This window comes from Plecotus auritus (assembly GCF_963455305.1).
Source record: "Plecotus auritus genome assembly, chromosome: 7".
Taxonomy (NCBI): Eukaryota; Metazoa; Chordata; class Mammalia; order Chiroptera; family Vespertilionidae; genus Plecotus; species Plecotus auritus.
The window spans coordinates 40,545,964-40,565,802 of record NC_137774.1 but is presented as its reverse complement, the minus strand read 5'-3'; the positions used below and the strand labels follow the sequence as shown (position 1 = coordinate 40,565,802).

The window sequence follows — 19,839 nt, the reverse complement described above, 5'->3', positions numbered from 1 at the left end:
GACCCAGAGATCAGGGGAAGGTGATGTCCCATCACACCTCTGCTGCTGCCACTGCCGGCAGCACAAGCCTCGGCCAGCCCTGGTCACCTGAGCCTCGGGCAGCCCTGGGCGGCTGGGCAGCCAACATCCAAGGCTTGCCTGAGCCTTGGGCTGGCCCTGGGAGGTTGGGGGGCTGAGGGGACTGGGAGACTCCGGAGGCAGGCGCGCGGAGCGCCGCCATCTTGTGGTTGTGGGTGCCACCATCTTTGAGGGCGTAGCAGTCAATTAGCATATTCCCTCTTTATTAGATAGACTTGTTTTCCCCAGCCATCCCATAAGGGAGGCAACACAGAGATCTGCTTTCCCATTTTATAGATTAGAGAACAGACTCAGTAGTTGGGAGCCTGCATGGTGACACAGGGGTCATCTGGTAGACTTGAACCCAGGTCTCTGACATCCTGGGCAATGCCATTTTCATAAGCCAGTGTAAGAGGCAACCTCTTCCCTGGCTCACCTGTTAATCAAATTACTTAATTCAGTAAATGTTTATGGAGCGTCTACTCTGTGCCAAGCACTCCAGGTGCTGCAGATACAGCAGCAAGCAACACAGACAAAGAGCCCTGCCTTCCTGCTATTTTTAGGAGGAGAAGATAACAAATAAGTAAATATTATGTTGTCAAGATGTACTATGAAGATAGGGCAGGGAAGGTGGGAGGGAGTATGGGGTAGAGGTAGGGTGGCAGTTTTAAATGGAGTGGTCAGGAAAGGGCTCACTGAGGAGGCATTTTGGTACATGCAGGATGTTGAGGAAAGAACTATGTGGGTATTGGAAGGAAGAGCAAGTGCAAATGCCCTGGATGGGAGCACGCCTGGAGGTGGGAGGAATGGCCAGGACAGCAGTGTGGTTGCAGTAGCATGAGGAGGGAGAGGCAATGTGTGGGCAGGGGACGGTCACCTGGGGCTGCACAGGCCTTCCATGAGGCTGTTACTGGGAGCTGGGAAGCCAGAGGAATGGATGATCTTTCATTTTTCACCGGGTCATTCTTGCTGCTGTGCTGAGAACAGACTGTAGGAGCAAAGGTGGAAGCAGGGAGCTAACAGGGAGCTCTTACAATAATTCAGGTGAGAAGGGATGGTGCCTTGGGCAAGGGTGGAAGCAATGAAGGTGGTTATGTTCTGAAGTTAAAGCCCATAGATTTGATGACAGATTGGAGGTGGGGAGTGAGGGAAAGAGAGGGGTCTAAAAAATCTTTCAAGGCTTCAGCCTGAGCATCTAGAACTGTGCTGTCCAATTTTAATTTAAATTAAATAAAATTAAAATTTTAGCCCCTCAGTTGTACTGTGCACATTTCAGGTGCACAATACCCACATATGGCTAGTGATACTGCACAGCACAGCTATAACCACTTCCATGACCGCAAAATTCTAGGATGGCAGTGATGCCAAGAACTTAACTGGGGAAGCCTTTGAAAGAATGACTTTGGAAGGCAGGAAGAGATCACAAGTTTGGTTTGGGACGTATGGTGGTCTTAAATGCCCACCCGGCTACCAGTGCTGTGTGTATAACATGGTACCGATGGCCAGTGCTTCTAGACGTTTCCAAGACTTGTGTTTCAGATGTGCATGGCTTAGCGCTGCCCATCTCAATCGATAAGGATCCAATTCAAGACTTTTGAATGCTTTGCAATCCAGCCTAACAAGCAAACACAACTGCTTCCAACAGGGAATTAATGAAACCAAGCACTGCCCTCTTAGCCAATCCGTGTGAACTAGAGACACAGCACACACAGTTGGCCCTACATCACCCCCTAGTGTACATACACAGCAAGCAGTCTCTTCGTTTTTCAAGATTATTGTTAAGCCTAATCTTTAGCATCCAAACACTTCAGTGGTTTTTGACCTTGTGGACATAGGTCTCCCAAAGAGTCTAAGGAAAACTACAGACTCTTCTCCCTAGACCAGTGGTTCTCAACCTTCCTAATGCCACAACCCTTTAATACAGTTCCTCATGTTGTGGTGACCCCCAACCATAAAATTATTTTCGTTGCTACTTCATAACTGTAATTTTGCTACTGTTATGAATCGTAATGTAAATATCTGTGTTTTCCGATGGTCTTAGGCTCTACAGCAGCGGTTCTCAACCTGTTGCGACCCACAGGTTGAGAACCGCTAGCAGTGTCGCCTAAGACCATCAGAAAACACAGATATTTACATTACGATTCATAACAGTAGCAAAATTACAGTTATGAAGTAGCAACGAAGATAATTTTATGGTTGGGGGTCACCACAACATGAGGAACTGTATTAAAGGGTCGCGGCATTGGAAAGGTTGAGAACCACTGCCCTAGAAGATCAGGTGTGCACACATCCATGTTTGAATTCAGGGCCTCTGAAACTGTCCCTGTTAAAATATTCTGACAACTCTCAGATCTCTTTCCTGGGTTCTGGAACAGTGCATCCAACTGACATTTCAACATCTCTACCTTGTTATCCTGTAAACACCTCTCATCATGTCCCAGACTGAACTCTCTGTCGACTTCCTCTGCCCTTCCTCCTGTGGTCTCTCCTCCTCATCAGTCATCCAGGCTGTAACCTTGGGACTCATCCTTGAGTCCTCTCTCCCTGTGCTCTGCTCACAACTACAGCCTTACCATCTCTGGTTTCTATCCCTTCTCTCCATCCCAACCACTACTGTCTTATTTCAGACATGTGCCATCCCTCAGATGGATCTCCACAGCAGGCTGGCTCTGACCCCTCTCTCCCTCCAATCAATCTGTCCTCTTTTCAGCTGTGATAAAAACAACACAACAAAGCACATGGTTTCTTCCCAGAGCTACATATTCCGTCTTTGACTATGTCAGATGGTAGAAAGTTTTCTTTGTACTGTTGACACATTTTCCTACAGATTTCAATTACTGGCAGTTGTTCTGCACTTTGGGGCTCCAATGCACCTCAGCAGACTGAAGGAAACTCCCACAAAGCCCCAAGTCTTCTCTTCACCAGGCTGAGCAGACTCCTGGTTTAAACCATAGCCTTTAAATTAGAAGGGACTGAATGATTTTGTGGGAGGGAAAGCTAAGGCCAGAAAAGGGGCAGGGATGCTGTCTGTCTCACACACCACTGTTACTCTAGTGCTGAGTAGGGTATCTGGCACAGGGAAGCTACTCTTTAAATAGATGTGAAATGGATGGATTTGTGTAAGGGAGTGACTTGCCTATGGTCACAGAGAATTGGTAACAGAAAGAGGATTTAGATCCAATTCTCCCAATTCCTTTTTGAGGTTGCTAGACCTCAGGCAAATTAGTGAGCCTCTTTTGGTTTCTGTTTCCTTCTCTATAAAATGAAGAATAACCATCCTATTTTATAGGATTATTATGAGGATAAATTGAGCATGTGAAGCATTTAGCACAGACCCTGGCACATGGAAAGGACTAAATAAATGGTAGCCATTATTATTATTATCTCGCACAGCAACTGAGGTGGGTGTGGAGGTCCAAGTGTTTGCTTATGTTAAGGGGAAGAAAATCTAGGGTAAATGTATTCTTTAGGCAATTTATCTAAGAAATTAGTTGAATGTGCTATTGCATTGCATCGAGGTTTTTACAGAATAATAAACTGGTAATGCTTATTTGCTACCCTGTGCAGGATGGAATTGGTGGTGGGTGTCACAAAGGAGCTGACAATGAACATCAGCCTAACTAACTCTGGGGAAGATTCCTACATGACAAACATGGCTTTGACTTACCCCAGAAACTTACAGTTTAAGAGGCTACAAAAGGTAACTATGACAGCAGTTTTGGGAAACATGCCACTCATGGCTTTTCCTCCCTGCATACTCTCTTTTTTTATGGCAACCTCCAAACTGCCTCAGGCTTCATCTTGGTCCATTCAATAAATGATTTAAATTAAAGGGAGTGGCTCAGTGGTTGAGTGTCAACCTATGAACCAGGAGGTCATGGTTCGATTCCCAGTCAGGGCACATGCCTGGGTTGTGGGCTTGATCCCCAGTAGGGGGTGTGCAGGAAGCAGCTGATCAATTTCATCATTGATGTTTCTATCTCTCTCTCCCTCTCCCTTCCTCTCTGAAATCAATAAAAATATATTAAAAAAATAAATTAACTGGATGAAGCCCCTCCATCCAACTACATGCCATGGGATCCAGACATGCCATTCTCTGTCTCACAAACCTTCAATGGTGCCATTTTGCCACACAATCCCTCCTCCCTGCCTGCAGCCTTCCCTAACCAAGGTTCTGAGAGAAAAATAATCTCTAATAAATTAGCTAGGGCTAAAATGTAAAGTCTGCCCTGCCATTCATCAGCCTGGGATTGCAGACAGGAAGCCAGCTGCAAGATACTAGGAAATGGTATTTTTGCCAAGGACACCCTGCAGCTATAAAGTATCATAACATTGAGCAATTGTGTTCTCTAAAGTCTTTGGAAATCAGAAACTTTGCTGTTTGAAGTTGTATCTGTAATTATGAAACCATCTCACCCTTGCCTGGAGAATTTAAGTCACTTTGACAAAGAGAAGCAGTCTATATCCTTCTGAGGTACAGAGCTGCACATAAAGCATTTCACATCCATCTGAATAGTTCCCAAGAACATGGGTCCCTGGGACCACTCCGCAGTGCAGACCTGATGTTGAGTGACCCTTTTACACACAGCCCTGATTTTTAACCTATCAAAACACTGCCTCATTTACATCTCACCTCAACACCACCCTTCCCCGGAGTCCTTCAGTAACTTTTTCCTTTGTTTGGTAAGACACACAGTGAAGTTTTCCTCTATAATGAATCAATAAACCTGGCTTTGTCAGATATGGTCTGTCCCTGAAGGTCTTAGGCTATTCGGGCTAGGACAGCATCCACTGTATGGAAAGGATGGAATGATCTCCTAAGCATCCAGAAGGAACTGGTGATGCACCCTCCTTGGGAGAATTAAGAAAATAGTAGTTAAAAAAAAAAAAAAAAGTAGTTGCTCAAATCATTCTCTGTATTCAGTGGTCCAGATGAGGAACCAGGATTGAAAAGGGCAGCATGGTGGTGCTGGGCTCATGCTAGCCTTCTAGTCCATCTCAGTATGTGAAATTTGCATTGGCCCGAGGCCCAATTCAAATGTCTCCTTCCCTATGAAGACTTTCATTCGTCCAAGTTGAAATTCAGCTTTCTCTACTGCTGTTCTCTGTACCTCTTTCACAGAACCACTCCTTAGGCCAGGGGTGGGCAAACTTTTTGACTCGAGGGCCACAATGGGTTCTTAAACTGGACCGGAGGGCCGGAACAAAAGCATGGATGGAGTGTTTGTGTGAACTAATATAAATTCAAAGTAAAGGAGCGGAGGGGAGAGCAAGAGAACCGGATAGAACAGCCGGATCCGGCCCGTGAGCCGTAGTTTGCCCACGGCTGCCTTAGGCCTTGTATTTCAATTCCTCAACCATCTACCACTGAGCCTTCCTGCCCAGCTTGTGAGGAAGATAGGGACCAAGTCTGATTTGTGTCCTCAGCTCTGGGCAAGGTGTCTTGAATGTGAAAAAAATGAGCAAATGATGCTAAATTGGTGTGAGAAAACTGCTCTTCTTCTTTTTTGCCTTTTAAGAACAGTCTTTTCTGTGTTAACAGCCTCCTTCCCCAAATATTCAGTGTGATCACCCTAAGCCAGCTGCTTCTATCCTGGTCATGAAGTGCAAGATTGGTCACCCCATACTCAGGAGGGCATCTGTGAGTGTTTTGATTGGCTGACTTGTCTCACTACCCTAGAGTTGGTAACTTCTACTTTCCAGTCTCATTGGAATCTCAGTTGTGGTCCCATGCTTCCCTTCACTGTACAGTCAATCCATAGCTGTGCTTAGAACTGCCAAGTCCACTCTGGAAGTAGGGAGAGGTGCGTGGGGGAATACAGCCAGAAAAATTGTTGGCTCACTACAGAGTGAAATAGCAGGTAGTATGGAAGGGTCATCAGACCCAAAGTTATTAGTCCTGAGCTGAGTCCCTGATGTGCCACTGAGGATCTTTGTGCTGTGAGAATCTCAGGAATGTTTGCTCAGTTGTAAAGGGGAATAAGGTTACATGGAATAACAAATGTGGAAGCCTGCTATGATACAAAAATGTGAGCAATATAAATTATTTCCCAGGCCTGTCTCGTTAGTAGTAAGTAGTTTGAATTGTGAGTGGTATAGAGAAGAATGAAGTGACTTTTTTCTCTCTCTCTTTTTTTTCAAAACAGGCAAACTTTTCAGTAGTCTGGCAGCTAGAGGAGAGTGCCTTTCCAAACAGGACAGCTGACATCACTGTGACAATCACCAAGTAAGTAGTGCCTGTGCCACAGTAGACCCAGGCTATGGCCCTGGAAGAAACCTCCCTCCCACGTGCCAAAAAGAAGGGCACTTCAGTGAGCCCAGAGAAGGCACCTGTGTCCCCATGGTTAGCAAATATATCTAAAACATTCTTTCATTGACACACAAAGTAAAACTATGGTATAGTCTGGTAAATGAGCCTTGGACTGGAGTTCTAATTCTGGTTCATTTAATTTTGGGGAAGCTTTCACCTGCAAAACCTCTATGTTTGGAGGTAGGATGGGATACTGTGTTGGGAAAGGGTTCTCAAATAAGGGTGAGTCTGCCCCTCAGGGGCAATACCTGAAGATATATATTTTTATTGATTTCAGAGAGGAAGGAAGAGGGAGATAGAAACATCAGTGCTGAGAGACTCATTGATTGGCTGCCTCCTGCACGCCCCCCACTAGGGATGGAGCCGCAGCAACCCGGCCATGTGCCCTGACCAGGAATTGAACTGTGAGGTGCTGGCTCATAGGTCAACGCTCAACCACTGAGCCATGCCGGCCGGGCTACGGAAGATATTTTTGATGTACACGACTTGGGGGGTCCTACTGGCATCTAGTGGGTAGAGACCAGGGATGCTGCTAAACATCTTACAATATACAGGACAGCCTCTCACAACGGATTATCTTGCCCCAAATGTTAATATTGTTGAGGTTGAGAAACCCTTCTAAATCAATGTTTCTCCAAGTCTGGACTTCTAGCAACTCTTCTGCACTCTACTTATTTCCAAGAGTCTTTTCTTATCTGACCCCTGATGACCCTGGGAAGCCAAGGTACAGAAGCAGCCATATGTACAAAGCAGGTGTGCTGTGCACTGACACTCTTATTTCTTAGTGCCAATGAAAGAAGCTCTTTGGTCAGAAAGACCCACAGACTTCACTTCAAGCATGCCTTCATTGCAATTCTTCCCAAGTAAGTACCTCCAAGGGGCCAACACCTGGGGGACAGTTTTGAGCATTCTCTCTTGTGGGTGGAATTGGTGGGCAGGCTGGATATGGGTACTGCCTTTCTTTGAGAGGAGGCTGCTTAAAACCCAGGCTCCCATCAATCTCTCGGACACTAACAGTTGGTTTCTAGAAACCCATGGTAGTAATCAAAGTAGTAATGTCAACTGGTCTTGCTACAAAAGGGTCCTGACATGATGCTAAGAAGGGAAGAAGGGAGGGGCTATGGCTTTGAAAAGGAAGGAAGGAGTAAAGTAAGGCCACTCTGAAGAATGATAATTAGATAAAGAACCAGCCCAAATATATACTATTCAAATATTCTGCCTACTCCCAACTGCCCTACCACCAATTTACATTTTGATATTTAGCTTTGATTCCTCTTAAGGATCTGGTGCCCTCTGTCCCAGTGTACCCAACTAGTAGCATTCAGGTTCACTTAAAACAAGGGGGCCTTGAGGCCTAACACATGTCCTCTCAATTGCAGACCAGCAGTGATGTACATGAACACAAGCCAGGGGCTTTCTGACCACAAAGAATTCTCCTTCAATGTAAGTGCTTAGCATTTATTATTGCAAAGCTACAAGTAGCAAAGCAACACCAACTCTGACTTCCTACTCTTTACTTTGCAGATCCATGGGGAAAATTTCTTTGGAGCCGAATTCCAGCTGCAAATCTGTGTTCCAATTAAATTACAAGGGCTCCAGCTTATAAGAGTGAAGAACCTGACAAAGACTCAGGTACTTAGAGGCGGTTCTTGACTCTATCATGATTGCAACTCTTTTCAGAGTGACTACAAATTCTCAAAGGTATAAAAACTAGAGTTCTAGAAAAAGAGTAAAAACAAGATTAGTTAACCTGAGAACACATTAGGAGTAAATTATCCAAGTCATGTTCAGAAGGACTATCAACCACCCACCTCTTAAAGCAATATTTGTTTACTTCCCTTGAGATAAAATAAGCAAAAACTCAAAACTTTTTTAGTAGCTATGGAGACATTTATTTTCCTGTTGAAAATTGTTAAATTCTACTTCTCTGTGACTGGCAAATGAGCTTGATAAAATATATGGCGTTTCTTGCATGTCTCCCTATAAACTGTCTACCATCTTCCTTTTCTCTCTCCCTCCAATCTGTCTGTCTTGGTCTCTGCTTTGCTACAGCCTCTTTGCTCTCGGTTAACTCCTGAGCTGTATAGTATGGTTCCCAAAGCCAGCCTGCCAATACCTGTAGGCTCTGATTAGTATGACAGCTGAGACCTTGGGCTGAATTTTTTTTCCCCTTAGGCTACATAAAGTGTCAAGGCTTGAAAATGAAAATACGGAAACCTACAGAATAGACTCTGCTGACAGAAAGAGGGCTTAAAAGTTGTAAACACTTGTTCTCACGTGTAGTTTATTTTTAAAGAATGTTTGTTGTTTAAAGATTTCCACAAACACTTCAGTTTCCACTTGGAAACAAAATTCTTGTTTGAAAAGCTGATTAGAATAGGAATTTCACCCTTCCCTGGGGATAGAGATCGAAAACAACTTTGGGGGCTTTCAAGGCTAGTGGTCTCTCCCGCTTTGGGGCGGTAAGGCACCTTTGACTTACTTAAATAGACTGTGCTGGCAGAGCAGGTCAGTGGCAGAGCTGAAGTTCAGCATTGTCCCATGGAAATGTATGATGTTTTTCTTTATTTGCTTCAAGGCAGGGGTGTTACATTTCCTCTTGAAGACCATTTCTTTCAGAATCTTATCTGTGAGGTAATGTAGCCAGAGCACATTACTGTAAGGGTGATATTCACCCCAGCAGTTGTTGTTCTCCTTCTTCATTAGCCTGTAGATCTCAAACTGGTAGTCACCTTCACCTGTAAAAAGGTCCTCATCCATGGAAATGTCACAGAAAACCACAACCCCATCCCGCTCCAAGCGTGACAGGGTGTAGTCAATGATATTGACTTGCAGCCCACAGGTGGGGATAGTACCTGTCTTCCCGCTGAGGGTGTAGTGGACTTCCTTGAGGCTGGTTTTCTTTAAGAGCACATTCCCCCAGTGTAAGTCTCGGTGCTCAAAGTGCAGCGATGCCTCTGCAACGGCAAGGGATGCGGTGATCTGGTGTAGAATGCTCTTTGCAGTAGCTATGGAGGACAACGTCTTTCTCCTTTGCTCTAAGTCAATTCCTCCAAATTCAAATTCAAGTATAATGAAGAGCTGGTCTTTGTCGAAAAAGTCAGGCCGGTCATTTGCAGACCCTTTGGTTGAGTTATAGTGATCCCAGGCTTTGAGGAGCAAGGGAGGGTAAGGTCCGTGAACACAGTGCACAGAGTTCAGCCCAATAAAGCCTTCTGTGCGGTGGCATACAGCATCAGACAGGAGGCTCAACTCTTTGGAGATGATGATCTCTGGAAGGATTTCCTCAAAAGTTTTCTGATGGGTTCCATTGACTAAATCCGGTCCTTCAATAGCAATGATTTTTAGGGCTACTGGTGTACAATTAGCAATTGTTTGAAACACTTCCCCAAACACTCCTTCCCCAATCTTCTCACAGCATTCCAGTCTTTCCGTGGAAAGGCAAGAGCTAAAGGGGATAGGACCCTCCTGGTTGCATTCCCTATAAACCTTTTCTGCATCAGATGTCTTTTGGTCTGTGACATGTAGTGTCTTTGAGGGGGTTAGCAAATACATGGAAGAGGAGTGCCAAGGGGATGGAGCACTGCTTGTTTTGTTCAGGACAGGAGGGTTTGAATATTCTGATATGAAGGACCCTGAGGGAGAACTGGTAGTGGTGTTGTTGCACACGTCTGACACAGCAGTCACGATCTTTTTCTTATGGAAACTGAAGGAAGCCCTGGCTTTGGTCCAAGAGCAGTCATTCTGTAATTGAGTCAGGTCCTGGGTAAGGAATGAATCTTTTCCCATCTTTTGGCCCTTTTTAAACTGTTCGTAATGGAGGAGGGAGGTTTCTACTGCCTCCTGGTGTTTCCTTTTCTGGCTTGGCCCAGTTCTCTCAGGCCTGTTGGTTTTCCCAGGTCCTTTACAGCTCTTGCAACCACTGGCCTCCTCATATTCTGTCTGGACAGCCCCTTGAGCCCCAGTCTCTTGACAAGAGTCCTTGTCTGTGGCCCTCTTCTTTCGCATGCTTGATAAACCTGGGCTCTCCAGCCTCTTCCCCATCAGTTCCCTTTCACAGCAGGACTCCCTCATATCCTTCCCACCTGTCCCAAACTCAGAATCCTCCGGGTTTCCTGAGTCCATAAGGCTAATGAAAGCTGACGTGAGGCTTGAACGAGCTTTGTGGGCCAATCTGGTGAACCTGCCTCCTCCTGTTGCTGCCTCCTGGGAGCAGGAATGAGGTGCTTGGTCCAGAGAGGTGGCATCCAGAGAGGTAGAGGGGCCGGTACCTATGACACTGTCTCCTGGCGCTGGGGACCCAGGACCGGGGCCTGGAGAGGCTGGGGAGCTAAACAAGGAGGCACTAGTGCCCAGCTGGCCGCCGCTGTCGCTGGGCTGGCTGCACACACTGAGGTCCGGGCTGAGGCGGCCCGGGGTGCTGCTGGGCAAGGGCGGCGGACCGAGTGGGCTGCAGGGGGTGCTGCACTTCCGCGGCGGCCGCGCTCGCAGCCTCAAGCGTCTTGGAGTCATGATCAGGCTCGGCCGGGCCTTGGAGATTCGCCCGCCAGCTCGCTTCCGCCGCAGACCCACCTCACTGCAGAAGTCGGGGTCATCAGAATCGTCAGAGGCGACAGACGGCGAGGGGTCGTCACTACTGGCGTTGCTGCTACTGGTGCTGCTGAAGAAACGCTTTGAATCTTGAGGCGCGAACCACTGCGCGCCTGCCCGGCCCGACCGCCACCGCGGCCCTCCGCCGCCCACAGCCCCATACGTTCGTAAGAGCCGGTTCCGGGGTCGCGGGACTGGCTCCGCCATGGCTTTCACCCGCCAAACTGTTCAAATGCAAACATCGCGAGACATCCGGAGGACGCTAACGTTGACGTCGACACGCCCACCGGCCGGCCGGCACGTCGGGTCCTAGCGCCCTCCTGCGCGCATGCGTATCACCACGGGCTCGCGGGTTTGGGTGGAGGGTGCTTTACTACGGCGGTTTCGCCTCCTCATTCGTCTCGGGGATGGCTCTCGTTTCAGGCTTACACCGTGTGCACCCAGCGTCAGGAACGCGCTTGTGGGAGCGAGTCGGTTCAGGTGAGCGCGGCGGTCCCGAGAGGCCAAGGGAAGGAGGAGGGTCTGGAGCGGGTGACAAGAAGGGCCCGGATACAACTTTTCCGAAGTTTCCCCCGAAAGCCCGTGCAGGGCGGCCCCAGCGGCCTCCTTAGTCTCTTCACCGGGTCTTGTGTGCCGAGGTTGCGGCTAGGCTTCCGCCAAGGTGAGCGAAGGAACTGCTCACATCTGTTCTGGGATCTTAAGGTGCTCTGTGTGCTGAGCGTTACAGTAACAGCTTTTCCGTACGAAGAGGGATGGTGCTAACTAGACTTTCCTTTTCCAGCCTGTGGAGGAGTGGCATTCGGTGAGCTGTGCCATCACTTCGGATAGAGAAAATGTAACGGTAGCAGCGGAGCTCTCCGTGAGTCAGTCTAAGCAGGTACTTGAGACTGCGAAATGCTCCAGATTTGATTACCCTGCAGCTCACGGGCATCTGGCTCCCCTAGAAAGATTCATAGCTGGATACGGGCATCTCAAATATCATATGTCTCCTGACCCACCTTCTGCCCCAACCTGTTCCTGACCCAGTTCCTCAGGGTACCTCACCACTCCAGTTACTTTCTAGGAATTTCGTGGGCCTCCTCCCTTTCTTACTTGCGCATATCTATTCCCACGGCAAACTTTCTTATTCCACCTCCAAAATATATTCTAAATCCATTCACTTCTCTGCTTGGCCACTGCTACTCTGTCAATCAGGCTGCCCTCTTTTGCCCAGACTGTTGCTGCAACCTTCTGTCTGCTCTTCTTGCCTCTGCTCTTGTCATGCCCTCTCCGAACATTTCTCACACAGCTACCTTTTATTTTATTTTATTTTTTAATTTTTTGTTAATCCCCACCCTAGGATATTTTTTCATTGATTTTTAGAGAGAGTGGGAGAGAGGGGGAAAGACAGAAGTATTGATGTGAGAGAAACACATGGATTGGTTACCTCCAGCATGCACCCTGACCAGGGCCTTGGCCAGGGAGGTATGTGCCTTGACCAGAATCGAAACCAGGATCCTTGGGTCCACAGGCCGATGCTCTATCCACTGAGCCAAACTGGCTAGGGCAACAGCTACCTTTTAGAAACAAACATTATGCTTTTTAATACATTTATCCTAAAATTCATACTTTTTCAGTAGTCTGCAAGGCCCTGCATGATCTAGTCTCTGATTTCTTCTTCGACTTCATCTCCCTAGTACTCTTCTCGGCCCAACTTCTTATACTCCAGCTGTTCTCTCCTTTCTGTTCATCCATATTGTTCTGGCCACAGGACCTTTGTACTTGCTATTCCTTCTCCATGACAGTGTTCTTCTCCCAGATCTTCATGTGCCTGGTTTCTTTTATTTAGCTCACATGTAACCTTCTTGGAGAGGCCTTCCTTGATTACTCATTCAAAAGTGGGAACTACAGCCCAGTTTAACGTCGTGCAGTGATCCAGAAGACTGATGAGATCTGAACTGAAGAAATAGCTATGGGAATGGAGGAAAAGGGACAGGTGCAAGAGAGGCTCAAAAAAGAAAAATGGCCCTGGCCAGTGTGGCTCAGTGCATAGAGCATCGGCCCATGCACCAAAGGGTGGCAGGTTCAATTCCTAGTCAAGGGCACGTACCTGGGTTGCAAGTTCAATCCAGAGCCCCAGTCTCTCTCACATTAATGTTTCTCTCCTCCTCCTCCCTCCGCCTTTCTTCCCTCTCCCACCTCCTTCACTCCCTTCCACTCTCTAAAAATCAATGGGAAAAATACCTTCGGGTGAGGATTAACCAAACAAAAGGAAAAATGGTCAAGAAAACTGACTTGGGGGGTGGGGGTGGGTGAGGGTGTGACATGAGGTAGAGAGAAAAGTTGAGAATAACCACAGGTTTTTTGCTTGGGCAACTTTGTGGTTGCTGAGCTCATTAAGCTAAGGAATACATAGGATGGAACACAAATAAAGGAAGGATGGTGAATGCTGTACAGAAACAGTAAGTCCACGTCTAAAACATGTTTCCTCCCCCCACTCCCCTTATAGTTCCTAAGAGATGTAACTGAACTGCAGATCCTTGGTGAAATTTCTTTCAACAAATCTCTGTATGAGGGTCTGAATGCAGAGAACCACAGAACTAAGGTAATCCCTGTCTTCCGGGTGGTGTCCTAGAACTGTGCTCAGCCTTAGTGCCCCTGTACAGCACTCTGCTGTGGCCCTGTTCCTGTTTTTAGTCTTACACCTCTGATCTTGACTCTGCCACCAACTGCCTCTGTGACCTTGAGCTAGTCAGCTTCTGCCTCAATTTTTCCATCTGTGAAATGAGGCAATTAAATAAGAGGCTTAAGCTGAGGAAGTCTAAACTGAAATAACTAAGCTGGAACCAAAAGCTACATATGCTTTGATTTGAAAAGGTATTTAAAGTTTTTTTTCCCCAAAGTGAGAAATATTGTTTGTATGCATGAACTCTCTAGTGTGTAGTATCAGAGTTTAATTATAATATTAACCAGTTACAATACTCAGAGTGCATACTTCTTTGACAAGTCTTAGACTAAGCACTGGAACTCCTGGGGTTTGTTTTGCTGAAGTATGACCACAGGTCAAACGGATGTTTGTGATCTATGGGCTAAATGCTGTGTGTGCTCCCCTGAGTTGTCATTCTTGTTGACACTCACCTAGATGTGCCGCTGGCTTTGGAGATGCTCCATCTGTGAGCTCTTTAGTTAGGCATGATTCATTATTAGAAGGAATGTTAAGAGAGTGAGACTGGATTGCTAAATATTGGACCCTCTGATTTTCTTTCTGGAGGAGGAGGAGAAAGGAACAGTTCTCTAGACATGTCAGGAATAGCATTTCCCTTTATTTTTAGGCATTTCTAATAGAGAAAATGATACGGAAGAAAGAGAAGTGCCCCATTACCCCACTGTCCAGATTTTTAGAAAATCCAATAATGCTTAGAAGAAGATCCAAGCCTTATAGAAAGATACCAAATGAAAAATGATGGTTCCTTTACTTCCCCTCTTCCCACACCCCAACTTCCTCTTCCCAAAGGGAATTTTTGTTAACAGTTTCTGATATGCACATTCTTAAATTATTTAGGTACTTCCTCCTCTTACTGATATTTTTATTCTACAGTATAGATTCCTTATAATTATTTTCTTTAAATTTGATACCCTAAGCAAAGTATTAAGTAGTTCCTGACAATAAGCACCTGACTTACAATGGATCTATGAGTATAAATAGCAGTATATCCAAGTGCATTTCAGCTGCGGGTAAGGGAAGACTCCTGCTTATATACCATAAAAGGATCTGCTGTTTATCTAGTAAGGGAGGCAGACCAGGGTCAATGGTCTGGCTCCTTTGTCTCATTGGCAAAGGGGGCAACCAGGCTTTGCTTGATTAGCTTGGACCGGTCATGGTTTCTGAACAAAATCTAAAAGGAGAGAATGGCCTTAACCGGTTTGGCTCAGTGGATAGAGCATCGGCCTGTGGACTGAAGGGTCCCAGGTTTGATTTTGGTCAAGGGCATGTACCTTGGTTGTGGGCACATCCCCAGAAGGGGGTTTGCAGGAGGCATCTCATTAATGTTTCTTTCTCATCAATGTTTCTAACTCTCTATCCTTCTCCCTTCCTCTCTGTAAAAAAATCAATAAAATACTTTAAATAAAAATAAAAGGAGAGAATGGCTGTGGAGGAGGCCCCCATCAATGTTTGCTACAAGCATGGTGTCCTGCTTCTCCCTTCACCTCCACTGGGCAGCCCTGGGGCACCTTGGAAACCTGTGGGTTTGGGAGAGGGGAAAGGGAAGAGACTTTGAGAAATAGGAATGTTTCTTCTACTCAGTTCTGGTCTGGTAAACCACTGTCACCTTGGGGCTTCCTTTCATCACTTTACTTGTCTTTCCCCTCTCCCCTCCCCACCCCTCTCGCTTCCATAGAAGAAAAAACAGGCTCCCTCTCTGTTGCTTTGCTCCCTCCTAGCTGTCACAGCCTAGAAGAGCCTTGGGCAAACTACGGCCCGCGGGCCGGATCCGGCTGTTCTATCCAGTTCTCTTGCTCTCCCCTCCGCTCCTTTACTTTGAATTTATATTAGTTCACACAAACACTCCATCCATGCTTTTGTTCCGGCCCTCCGGTCCAGTTTAAGAACCCATTGTGGCCCTCGAGTCAAAAAGTTTGCCCACCCCTGGCCTAGAACCTAATCCTTTTAAGGTCAGCTACGTAAATAGTGCCTGGAGGGTCAACCCTAGGGAGTAACCACCATCTGTAGCTCAGTTAGAAGAAGCCTCAAAGATAAATTTGTCCAGCCTTCTACCCCATACAGAATTTCTCTCCGAAGCATTACTGACCTTGGTGCTTAAACATTTGTGTGAAAGGAGCTCACTGTTTTGGGCAGGCAGAGGTGTTTTTTGTTTTTTTTTCCTGTTTGTTTGTTTTATAAAAAATTTATAGGGAGAAAGAGAAACATCAATCTATTGCCTCCATATGTGCCCTGACCGAGAATGGAACCTGCAACCTTTTGGTGCATGGGATGTTGCTCCAAACAACTGAGCTACCTGGCTGGGGCCAGGCAGAGAAGTTTGGATGGCCCTTGGGCCCCACTTAAGTCCTGGCACCATGATGTGTGTGTATGCTGGCCACAACTTGGGACGTCCATATCTGGGTCTCACTTGGGAAGCACAGCCCCTAAGCTCCCAGCTGAGTCCTGTTAGTGAAAAGACAGCTTAGACTCTGAAGTTGAGACGACAATGCTGGGGATCGCTTCTATAGGAAGAGCTCTACAGGTTGTATACATGGATGCTGTTTTGCATTTATTTTCCCATCTCAAAGTAACATATACTTTAGTCTAGTGAGGAGCAGAACAATGTGTCATATATTTCGGGTGGGGGAAAGTGTGTTATCAGACTTTAGGGACTTGTGGAAGCTCAAAAAGAGCTGTCAGAACAGAGCTGGAAGATCATTTACAAAAAGTCATCATTTTGAAGGTGAAGCTTGGGGATCAAGGATGTATAATGGCATAGCTGGATGTAGAATCTTAATTTTCTGTCAGTCTTTAAAACCTGAAGACCTCAATCTTGTGGGTCCTCTGTTAAACTGTCAGAGAATCCTTAACAGAAGGTCATAGTCTCCTGACAGACTTAGCTCTATTTCTGTATTACAAACAAAATAGTTGCTATAAAGTATTTTGGTCATTAGATCATGTTACTGCGCTCTTTTTTTCCCTTTAGTTTTTGTTCTGTTTGCTTTTTGAGGATTCTATTGATTATCTAGCTCAGAGATCTTTGCTTTGCCAAGTTCTGTCTACAAATGAGCCATCAAAGGCATTCTTCATTTTTGTTACAGTGTTTTATCTTGAGCATTTCTTTTTGGTTCTTGGGATTTCCATCGTTCCACTTACATTGCCTGTCCTTTTTTTTTTTTAATATATTTTTTTTATTGATATTTTACAGAGAGGAAGGGAGAGGCATAGAGAGCTAGAAACATCGATCAGCTGCCTCCTGCACACCTCCCACTGGGGATGTGCCCACAACCAAGGTACATGCCCTTGACTGGAATTGAACCCGGGACCCTTCAATCCGCAGGCCGACGCTCTATCCACTGAGCTAAACCAGTTTTGGCGCCTGTCTATTCTTTATCTTTGTTCTTACGTGCTGTCTGCTTTATCCATTAGAGCCCTTAGCATATTGATCATAGTTGTCTTAAATTCTCTGTCTGATAATTCTAACATCCTTGCTATGTCTAGTTCTCATGTTTGCTCTGTCTCTTCAAATTGTGTTTTTTGCCTTTAGGAACTGCTATAAACAGGCCTTTAGTAATGTGGTGAGGTATGGGGGGAAAGTAAGTGTATATCATCCTATAAGTAGGTCTCAGTCTGTTAATGAGCCGATGTTCTACTCTCACATCGATGCTTCTCTCTCTCCCCCTCTCTCTTCCTCTCTCAAAATCAATAAATTATCAAACATGAGTAATGTTGCTTAAAAAAAGAACAGAGTGCTCTGGTGTATTTCAAAATGGCGTATTTTCTGTTGGGAAGCCAAGAGATTTTTCTCCAGTATTTACTGTGGGAACCTGGTCAAGCTCCTGGAGGTAAATCTCAATGTGGTGGGGGGCCCCCTTATGACTGGGTTTCCTGGTGTTTTTAACTCTCAGAGTTGTCCACACTGAGCCTCCAGCAGTTATAGTTCAGGTTTTCTTTCCTTTTTAAAAAAATCCTCATTCAAGGATATTTTTTCCATTGATTTTTAGGGAGAGTGGAAGAGAGAGGGAAAGTCAAAGAGAAATATCCATGTGAGAGAAACACATCGATTGGTTGCCTCCTACACTAGCCCCAACCAGGGCCCGGGCTGGGGAGGAGCTTGCAACTAAGGTATGTGCCCTTGACCAGAATCGAACCCAGGACCCTTCGGTCTGCAGGTCGTCACTCTATCCACTGAGCCAAACTGGCTAGGCATAGTTCAGGTTTTCTATCCCAGCACTGTAAGCTTCTACTCATATTTTGCTCCTTAAAATAATGTGTGGCACTTTTTTCCCATTTGCTTTACCTGACACATCTTTGTCTTGTTCTAGATCACTGTCATTTTCCTGAAAGAGGAGGAGTACCTTCCTTTGGCTCTCATCATCGGAAGCAGTGTCGCTGGCTTTCTGGTTTTGATAGTCATTATAGTCTTGCTATTCAAGGTCAGTTCTATCGTGTTTATACAGGCCCTGGGGTTGGGCACAGTACTTTCTGGGACAGCCAGCCCCTGACTTAGAACAGTTGCCTGGCTGTGTGGCCACTTTACTCTCTTCCTTCAACTACACATCTGTGTAGGCAAATGAGTAAGACAGTTTCTGTCTGAAAAAAATAAAAATCTAATTGAAGTATTGGAGTAAAGAGAGATTTTCCTAAAACAGATTTGGTTGTTGTTCCCTGTTTAAATCCTTTCCTTCCCTTCCCCTCTTTTAATATTCAAACTTTTTTTTCTGTTCAAGATTCTCCCTGGCTTCTACCCGCTCACCCTAAGTCTTGTTTTTTTCTCCAGAGTTGAACTAAATAGGCTTGTGTCTTTGTGCTGTCAGTCAAGCTATCCCCCCCCACCCCCAGGCTCTTCCCCACGTTTTCACCTTGCTCACACTCTTCACCTTGCTCAGCCCAGGGACTCCGGAGTCCTTTGAGCTGTGGTGTATGCTTTTCCTGTGAGCTCCCTGCTGGAAATCCAGAAGTGGCACTGTGTGTCAGTTATTTCTCTTTCTACTTGATTGTGAGTTTCTTGTTGTAGGACACCGGACATGATCATCTAGCCTCAGCATAGTGGGCTGAGTACTCTTACATAAATAAGATGCAGTACAGCCAAAACTATAATACTTTGCACAATTAAAAGTTAAAAAGGTTAAAGAGCTCTGTGGTTTCAGAGAAAGGTCAAAAATCACTTCTGACTGGGGAATGAGCACCAGAAAAGGCTGTGGAAAGGCAGCATTTAGGATGGGTCTTGGAAGACTGTATTAACTGGGAGAGATTCAGAGGGAGCCCGAGAAGCCAAGGAGTGTAAGGGCTCTTTTGGCAACAACCAGGTAAATGGTTTTCTAAGACAGATGGGTATCTTCAGTGTGAAATTGGGCTCCCCTTCCCCTTGTTTTAGTGTGGCTTTTTTAAAAGAAAATACCGACAACTGAACTTGGACAGCATAAGGAAGGCCCAGCTGAAATCAGAGAATCTGCTCACAGAAGGTGAGGACCAGCCTCCTCGTCCGCTGGGAGAGAATGTCAGCCAGTCCTCAGCTCCTAGAAACTTGGCGTCGTACTGATGACCTGCTCTTTTAGGAGGATGCAGGGCAGAATCTGATAAATTGTAAAATAGAATATTGTTTTTCAATAACACATCGTCCCAAAAGTATCTCTGCATGTGCAAAAAATAAACTTGTGAAAGATTTGGTACTAAATCGTATTAAACTGTTTTCTTTACAGAAGCGCCTTTAACATCCTATCTAATAAAAGAGTAATATGCAAATTAACCATCACTCCGCTACGCCCACAAGCCAATCAGGAGCGAATATGCAAATAAATCCAACCAAGATGGCTACGGCCACAGAGAGCAGGAGGGAGGCTTGGGTTTCCCCAGCGATGGAGGAAGCCAAGCTTTCCGCCTGCCCTTGCCGGCCTAGGCCTCCACTCAAGGCTACAAAGTTTCAATGATAGAAGATGCATAAACCTAAACAGAAATGGTGGCAGCCACGGAGCTGGAAAGAGCAGGAGGCTAGGGTTGCCCCCGCTGATGGAGGAAGCCAAGCTTTCCACACACCCTGGCCGGCCCAGGCCTCCGCTTAAGGCTACAAAGTTTCAATTATAGAAGATACATAAATCCCCCCCAAAATGGCTGCCAACATGGAGCAAGCAGAAGGCTTGGCTCTGCTCCAGGCTACAAAGTTAATTGTAGAAGATAAATAAACCCCAGATACCAGGGC

The 19,839-nt window shown here is 46.0% G+C and overlaps 2 protein-coding genes across 3 annotated transcripts in view; one reads left to right on the top strand and one right to left on the bottom strand.

Annotated features, from left to right (window-relative positions):
* ITGAE (integrin subunit alpha E) overlaps window positions 1-19,330 on the top strand; it is a gene marked incomplete at its 5' end in the record, with an annotated part of 63,213 nt that extends 43,883 nt beyond the window's left edge. The window contains 11 exons of one of the 2 annotated variants that reach the window (XM_080678608.1): window positions 3,625-3,757; window positions 5,600-5,698; window positions 6,204-6,283; window positions 7,153-7,230; window positions 7,747-7,810; window positions 7,892-7,999; window positions 11,381-11,437; window positions 11,739-11,834; window positions 13,446-13,541; window positions 17,966-18,076; window positions 19,018-19,330. In XM_080678608.1, coding sequence (XP_080534734.1) covers window positions 3,625-3,757; window positions 5,600-5,698; window positions 6,204-6,283; window positions 7,153-7,230; window positions 7,747-7,810; window positions 7,892-7,999; window positions 11,381-11,437; window positions 11,739-11,834; window positions 13,446-13,541; window positions 17,966-18,076; window positions 19,018-19,182 — 1,087 coding nt within the window. In that variant the 3' untranslated portion in view covers window positions 19,183-19,330. The remainder of the gene's footprint in view (window positions 1-3,624; window positions 3,758-5,599; window positions 5,699-6,203; window positions 6,284-7,152; window positions 7,231-7,746; window positions 7,811-7,891; window positions 8,000-11,380; window positions 11,438-11,738; window positions 11,835-13,445; window positions 13,542-17,965; window positions 18,077-19,017) is intronic. The other variant, XM_080678609.1, reaches the window with a different exon arrangement.
* On the bottom strand, window positions 8,846-11,164 carry HASPIN (histone H3 associated protein kinase; the record flags this gene model as incomplete). The annotated part of the gene is made up of 1 exon (XM_080678610.1): window positions 8,846-11,164. The coding sequence occupies one exon, from the start codon at window positions 11,162-11,164 to the stop codon at window positions 8,846-8,848; it is 2,319 nt and encodes a 772-aa protein (XP_080534736.1).
* Window positions 19,331-19,839: the final 509 nt, after the last annotated feature.